This window comes from Pezoporus wallicus, unplaced genomic scaffold, assembly GCF_028554395.1.
Source record: "Pezoporus wallicus isolate ANWC-B61680 ecotype Strahan unplaced genomic scaffold, APGP_CSIRO_Pwel_v1 contig_5418, whole genome shotgun sequence".
NCBI classification, from domain to species: Eukaryota; Metazoa; Chordata; class Aves; order Psittaciformes; family Psittacidae; genus Pezoporus; species Pezoporus wallicus.
Genome location: NW_026640709.1, coordinates 3,863,192 through 3,871,238, shown reverse-complemented (window position 1 = coordinate 3,871,238; position 8,047 = coordinate 3,863,192). Strand labels below are relative to the sequence as shown.

Genomic DNA, 8,047 nt, shown 5'->3' with positions numbered 1-8,047 from the left:
CTCCCTCCCCCCGTCACCAGCTTTCTCCTTGGGGCCGGCTCGTTCTCCCTCCGCAGTGCTCGGCGTCGCTTCGGAGGGGGTGGGAGAGCCCAGCCGAGCCGCTCGCTCGCCCCCCCCCCCCCTTCCGCGCCTGACCCTGCCTGTGGCGGCTCCGGTGTCTGGAGGAATTTCTGCCGCCGCCTGCCCCGGCTGGGCGAGGGAGGCAGTAGAGCAACAGCGAAGGCAGCTGCAACAGGAGATGAGCTGCAGCAGGAGGACGGTGCGGTGCAGTTTTTTGCATCGCGGAGCCCTCCCTCGTCTCTGCCGCTCTGTCCCCCTTTAACTGGAAGCAGCTCAAGAGCAGAAGATCCGTGGTTGTTTCTGCTGTTTCCACCACTGCCTTCACCACCATCATCATCGTCATCTCTAAAGATAGGGGAAATACACTCCAGTGCCGGACAGCAGGATTTCTTGTTTCTAGGATAAAGATCGCGCACCACACCGTTTTCCCTCCTCCGTCCCCCCTTCTCAGCGCTGCCCGGGCCTGGCCGGGGGCGGCAGCCCGGGGGGTAACAATGGTGAAGTTTCTGGTGAGTTCTGGCTGCGCCCTGGCTGCGTCGGTGCTGCTCCGTCTCCCTGTCGGATCGCGGTGAGGAGAAAATGAGCGAAGAGACGGCGACTTCTAACAACGAGTAAGCAGCCGTTCCCCCTGCTCGCCGCGGCGGTGGTTCCCCCCCCGGGGTTCGGGATCGGGCCGAGGCTCGCGGCTCCACGCCCGTGGGGCCCTTTCCCTGCGCACGTACGTGTCCTGGCCTCCCCCTGCGCGTACTGCGCATTTCTGCTCGCGTCCATGGAAGCCCTGAAGCTCTCTCTTTGTGAAGCGGCTTGGTTTAGAAGGGCTGTGAGCGGGGGGTCAGAAAAGCGTGCTTTAATTAAAGCCCGATAGAAAACGGTGCAGGTAACGACAGTGTCTCGGGGGAGGTGGCAGGGAAAGGGTTTCGAATGCCCAGAGAGTTATCGGCACGTACTGCCTCTGATAATAATCCCATTACTTGTAGATATTTCACATGGAAACTAGTGTGTGGGAGCTTCATCCTGCAGGAAACTGCTCCTGAATTTTAATTGGATGAGTCAGTCAGTGTAAATACAGCTAAAACCTACCCTGGAGCATTTTTTTTTTTCCCTTTTAATAAGCACTTGGGATCTTGAGTCTTGATTATTGTTTGATTATAATAAGAGGAAGGGGACAGTTCAAGGCTCTCAATATTTTTAATATGACTGGTTTGGAGGAAATCCAGAGAATATGTGTGTGCGTGCGGCTGTATCCCCCTTCATGTAGTCTGAAATACATTTTGGGTCGGAGGAGATAAATGCGTGTCGGGAAACATCCGAGTTCTTTATGGCGTTGAAGAATGAACAAGAAGTATTTTGAAACTTTCGCTGCCATCGGGACGTTTAAGGTCAGTCGCTGCAGTCTCCGAGCCTTAGCGTTACGATTTGCGGTGCCGGCGTTGGCTCGGGCCGACTTTATGAATGATGCGGGTGGTGGCCGCGGCCATGGCGGAGCGGACATAGCCCCGCGCCCGTCGGTGGTGCGTCTGGGCGGCAGCGGCCGCCGAGCGGCTCCGCGGCGGGAGCGCGGCGCTGCCCGCTTCGCTGCCTTCCGCAGTAAAACCTGCCTGGCTTCCTTGGCGCTCCTCGAAGCGTGGCGGCCCGGCCCCGAGGGAGCTGTGCGGGCAGGGGCAGCGAGCCCGGGGAGCTCCGCGCTGCCGGTCGCGGAGCGGGGAGCGGGCCGGGCCAGGCGGGAGCTGCTGCGGCGCCCGCGGGGCCGGGAGCGGGGAGCCGAGGCCGCCGCCATGTTTCCTTTTTTGTGAATCGCTCTCATTTGCATACCACAATCTCCATTCATAAAAAAAAAAAAAAAAAAAAAAAAAAAAAGGGGGGGGGGGGGGGGGAAACAACCAACCCTTGCCGTCATCGCGGCTGACCTGCTGCAGAACCTGCCCTGCAGAATTACCTCGAGCTGCTGCTTACGGTGCGGGGACCCTCCCGCGGGCAGCGGAGGAAGGTCTCCAGGACCGGCTGTATTAATATGTGCTGCTCGCTGGTTGTTGACACAGTTATGTGGGAAATATCAGCTCGGGGAGGTGCTGGGAGCACGTGATCCGCTCCATTCATAAAATACCTGGCTGTCCATTCACAGTGCAGCACAGCCTCTGCATTCAGCGGCTCCGCGGATCAGACCTGCACGGGGAGAGGAGCCAGGCGCAGCGGAGAGGGCGGCAGAAAAACGGCTCATGGCTGCGAGCAGGGGAGCTCGCACTGAAGATGGGGGGTGGGCATTTTCATAGCGTGTGTTACGTCGTTTTCTTGTAAAGGAGCATTATTTTGGAAGCGCCTTGTCACTGTGCCGTCTAACATTTAAGCAGGGAAGAGTTTTATTCATAAAACACTGAAATATTTTCCCGTCCAGATACCGACTCAAAACCAAAATATTGAAGATCATAGTCATTATTGTGAACGTGTTTTCAAGACAGTATGTTAATACATTTTTGGCAATTTACATTTTATTGAACAATACCGTCTTGTATCTGCAAGATATCAGCATAGTGTAGGAAGGAAACCGATCGTACCAAATGAGACATATGAAAATACTGCCTGTTATAAAATGCAGGTAACAGTGAAGACAACTAAATTGATAGAAATCAGCAGTGCAGTTGTGGTTTGGTTTGTTTTTTTTCCCTGATTGCATTGAGGATTTTGCAGAAGATTAGTTATCGCCATTTCTCCTTAACCTATGCCGTGGCTGAAGAAACCTCTGAAATAACAGAGAAATGTTTTAATATGGCAGAAACTGTTTAGAGGTCAGTGCATTAACTTTGATTTTAAATATTTTTAAAATAAAAAAAAAAAACCAAACCAGCAACAAATTGAATGAAACTTGGTGATGAAGCATTCCTGAAGCAGTGTATTTGTTTGATGTAACTGTTTGTGGTGCCAGTGTTAAAATGGTGATGTTCGCTGCTCATGAATACACTATTTCATTATCTTAACAAATTACGCTAAAGTGATCTATAATTATACATTTATGGAGTGGAGAAGTCTTTGTTGGTAGTGCAATTTAGGGGAATATCTGAAAGATTACTAATCTTTACTTAAAATGAGAAAGGAAAGCTTATGTACAGTATTTGGTTTGGGTTAACTCCGTGTTATAAAGCTGAATGTGTATAACCTTACAAAACACTATAAACAGTGCTTTTTCTCAAATAATAGATTCTTTTAACTTTGGTTATGAGGATATGAGAAGAAAAATAAGAAAAATATCGCTTTTCTCTGTTTCAGTTGCCCTTTTTTTTTTTTGACAGCATTTTTGGTGAGGCTAGAGTTGTCATTTCTCTTTGGCTTATTTTGCACGTAGCACAAGCATGTCATTTGAAATGACTGGGAAATATGCTTGAAACTCCAAACAACCATTTGTGAAAATAAGGCGGATCTACAAATTGATTTTCATCATATATTAAAAGTCCACTGTGTTTAATTTTATCAGTATAATTGGTGACATCAGTGGCCTTGAATTCATTACAAATCTCTTGGCATATAAGGGTAAATACGGGTTCTTTGCAATGCATTTTGTGTCATTGTGGCTACTGGGAGTACTCTGGTAATTGAGCATTTTTCTTTGTTTATAAAACTTCATGTTATGGAGTAAGACATAAGTATTTGTGGTGTGGAGTTTTACCTAAGTTAATAATGTTAGATTCTCACCGGTGGTGAAAAAAATTAATTAAAAAAGCTGCATTAAGAACTACTAGGTTTCTTGTCAGCCATGAACATATGGAAGGCAGCCATATGAAAAATTATGATTGCCATGAATGAGTCCTCGTTGGTGATTTTCACACGGTTCTTATATGTTTTTGTATTTGTCAGGTGTTAGTTAAATGAGAGTATTTCTGTACCTCCAGATAATTTTACCTCCCCCTTTTGCTTTCCCAGTGGTGTTTTGCAGTCACTGTGGTCAGCACAAAGACAATGTGGTGTTCACAAATATTGTCAGTTTCTAAATGAAGGAGTTAGTGGGATTTGTGGGTCAAATTGCTGTTCATGCAGCTTAACTAATAATGTCAAAGCAGGCAGGTCAGCAAGCACTGTACCAAATTTCCTGATTTGGTGGCAGGTTTTATTGCTGTCTATAAATGCTACTAAATTTCAGTGTTAGGTGAAACAGAATGATTGTTACGTTACGTAGTCCCCATTCAGCAGGAATGAATGATGACAGACTTAAGATGGAGTCTGAGTTGCTGTTACTGAAAAGTAGGCATGCTGCTTTATTGGCTTGTTTACTTTCCTCTGTATTGCAGGTGGCCTCTTTCCTTTTCAGGGAATGCTTATGATCTTGAATTATATTCAGAGTTGGTTTTATGTACTGCTACAGATTCAGACTGTCATATGCTAATTATTTTGCTACATAAATATAGGTCATCTTATGCTAATTTTCCTAGATAAAGAGATTATTAATTAAACACAGATATACAGGTATATACTAATGCTGTTTGTTTAACAGCTTCTGGATTATGGTGTTATAAATATCCTCAGTGTTGATTTCAAAAGTAAAGGTGAACTAAATTTTTAAAATACTTGGTATCTTCACGTCTTCCTTCAGTATTTATGAAAATGCTGTTTATGCTTCATTTGTGCTTCAGAACTTCTTATATTACATGCCTAAATACTGAAAGATAAACATGAAATCATAGGGCAGAAAGTAAAGCCAACTAGTTTGGTTTTATTAGCTCTCAGAGGGTTTTGACACTTTTCAGCAGGCTAATTTTCTTCCTGCTATTTAGGGCATATCTATAAACTTTGGAATTCTTCATCCCTTAATGTAATTTATAAAAAGAGGCAAGATTTTATTTTTGTTAAGGAAAGCATCTTCTAAACCGAGTGATTATATGAAATCATTGCAATCCTGATATATTTTCTTTTGGGGGAATGGCTCCTATAGAGTCCTGGGGAGGCTTTTCCACTCTTATGAACTGCTTCTTGCTGTCTCTTTGGCTTTGTGTTACACGACGCTATTTTGAAGGTGAAACTATATTTGCATGTTATATAATCTGTGAGTCAGGGGGTTTGTTTTGTTCTGTTTGGTTTTTTGTTTGTTTTGGGAGAATTTTTGTTTGGTTTTTCTTTATTTTTTTTTAAGCAAAAGAGTTCACCTTAGCAGCATTTCCTGATTACTGTGGTGTTGCAGAAAAATATTTTCTGGATGTTTTAGCATAACTGGAGCCAGTGATAATACTTGAATTAAAAAAATGCTGAGTGTTTGCCTTGTTTATTCAATTAAAATTTAACATTTTTGAAGTGTTAAGTGGTAGTGAAGACACCAGCCTGTGTTTCAGAAGTAGAGGTGTTTCTTGAAAGAAATACATCTTGATAGGATAAGAAGTCATGGGATTAAAGCAGAGGGCATTCCTAGTGGGTTTTAGGCTTAACACCAATTTTTTTTTTCTTATTTACCCAGTCTTGTGTATATCTGGACAAGTCGTATGCATTGGTGATGACTTGATGGGATATGAGAAACATCAGAAACAAAAAATACTTCTTAGAATATTGGCACAAATTTAAAGAGGAGACAAAGGAAATATTTTTGTCTTTTTTGGTTTTTACTCCCTGATTGAAAAAATGTAACTGTGATATGGCATACAATGTATTTTGGCTTAAATGTTGATGTTCTAATGTTTAAATGTCTGCTTTTTCCCTGCTACTCTTCTTTCTCAATTGAAATGTGTTGCAACTTCCTTAAAGGAATTTGAAAGATGTCTGGGAGTTGCCGTGTTTTTGAGGATCCCAGTTTCTTTATATTAATTCTTTATATTAAAAAGGAGCTATCTGTGCCTTTCCCCTCTTTGTTCTAATGTACAACAGTATTTAAGCAAGCAAATTCTAACTAGCACAGTTTGCACAGTCACTGAATGGCTGGAATTGGTTGTAAACAGAAAATAAATGGTGCCTGAAAATACAAAATCTGTTCCTCCTTTCTCTCCCTTGAAAGTACACATTTCTCTTTCTGAAAGCACTTCGAGTCCTGAAGTATTTATTTAGGTATTGGCGACTAATGTGGCACAAATATTACAATAAAAATTTAATAAGATGTAAACGTATTTGCACCATTTTTTTATACTTTCTAATACTCTTTCAGGTGTATCTTCCAACCAGTCTTGGTATTCAACAGAAATAATCTTTAGCGATGTTTGGTTTTGAGGGAAAGAAGGGAACTGGCTGCTCTCTCAGTATGCCATGTTAACGTATATTTCTAGATTTAAGACAATGGCAGTACATGTATTTGTTGTGCTCACTTTTCCTGTACTCCCTAAGAGAAGATTTTTTTGTTGTTTTTTTGCTAGTGCTTAGACTCTGATCTAGTAACATCTGTTGGCTGGCATTACTCCCTGTGTTTTTTCTCATTTGTGAGGTAGTATTATATTGTATATGGTAACATATTTTATGGTCTATGGTAAACATGGTATCTCTCATACTTGACAAATATCTGTGATGAGAATCAGTCTGTAAGACTATGATGGTATTGAGAAGCACTTCCTTGTAGGAAACAAGCAGACATTTTAAGTGCATGTGTTTTCACATCTTTTCAAGTTTATCACACAATGGTCATGCTGCTATCTGTCATACCAATTTATTAAAATAATGTATATTCATTTATTTATATTCAGTGCTTTATATTCATTGTTTTCTTCCTACCTATGACAAGAAAAGAATTTTAAAAAAACTCAACTAGCCAATTCATCTTTAAATATGCTAGGGGACAAAAGATGTGCATTTAAGTGCAGTGAGTACTAAAATTGTTTATGAATGTGTTCTGATTAAATAATAACTGACTTGCTACACACAGTTGCAGGCCCAAATTCCCAAATAAGATGGGGGAAAATAAGAAAAATGTCCCAATATAATGGCGATAAATTCATTATATATGCAGTAAGATCACAAGCATTTTTTCTCTAAGAACTCATTGTCATATGACAGTAAATACTTGAATTCAAACAGGGAAAAGAGGCCATAGAAACTTCAGCAGTTACTGTGCTCCATGCTGCTTTGTTGGCTGATACCTAACTTCCATTCAGAAGAAAATATTCTTCATGTGTGAGGTACACAAGAATTCTCCAAATGTGTGCTGTTGAAACATCTAAACTGACTGAAAAATGAGGTGGTAATTTTTTTTTTTTTTTCCTCCTTCATGAATGAAAAACTCCCCAGGTGTTTTCATTCTTGTGTCTGAAATTTTTGGCTACTGCTATTTGTGATAAAGAAGTTGTTTGCACCGGTGTCTGGCTTGAACAGTTTGTGAAAGCAGGTGTCAGGTCTGTGGCAGAGTTGTCCTTTTTTTCTCTTTTTTTTTTTTCTTTAAGAAACTCTAGAAAAATGGTATGAAATAAATAAGTTTAATAAGTTTTCTCCAAGATGATCTGACAAGTGTTGACAGTTACCCTTTTTTTTTTTTTAGCTTGTACTGACAAGTTGCTACACTAACTGAAGTTTGTCAAGGCAAAAGGTTAAACTGATTTATTTCAGTTTTAGTAAAGTTTTAGTAGAGTCCGATGCTGTGAATAAACAAGTGTAGCAACAAGAAGCATTGAGACTTTCATAAATAAAGCAAATAATCACTGAATATGGGGTAAGGTTTAGTAAAAATTGTTACTGAGACTGCCTGCCTTTCCTAAATAAACCAAAAACTGGTGAAATATAATTCTTAATGAGGATTCCTGCCTGGGATTTTTCCTCTTCCAGAAATTGTGCAGAACTGTTTTGGTGAAGTGGTATAAACCTTGAGGGCAGAAGGGGTTTCTCTCTTTAACTTTTTAAAAGGATTTAAATAAGGGTAGGGAAAGGTGGGAGTACAGAGTCTGCTCTGATTTAGGAATATTTATGTAGCTTCCTAGAAACTTTTCACTCTTTCAGGCATGATAAAGTACTCTGTGCCTTAGGTATATCTTTCTGTGAGCGGCAAGCTCACTCTGGATCCCAGTGTAGCATGTTGTAATATGAAGCCTGTGATAGCAGA

General features: G+C 41.5%; 1 protein-coding gene across 2 annotated transcripts in view; it reads left to right on the top strand.

Moving 5' to 3' along the window:
* Nucleotides 1–207: 207 nt before the first annotated feature.
* Nucleotides 208–8,047, top strand: part of SPRED1 (sprouty related EVH1 domain containing 1) — a 61,345-nt gene continuing 53,505 nt past the window's right edge. For both annotated transcript variants that reach the window (XM_057420047.1, XM_057420046.1), the window contains exon 1: nt 208–671. In XM_057420047.1, coding sequence (XP_057276030.1) covers nt 640–671 — 32 coding nt within the window. In that variant the 5' untranslated portion in view covers nt 208–639. The remainder of the gene's footprint in view (nt 672–8,047) is intronic.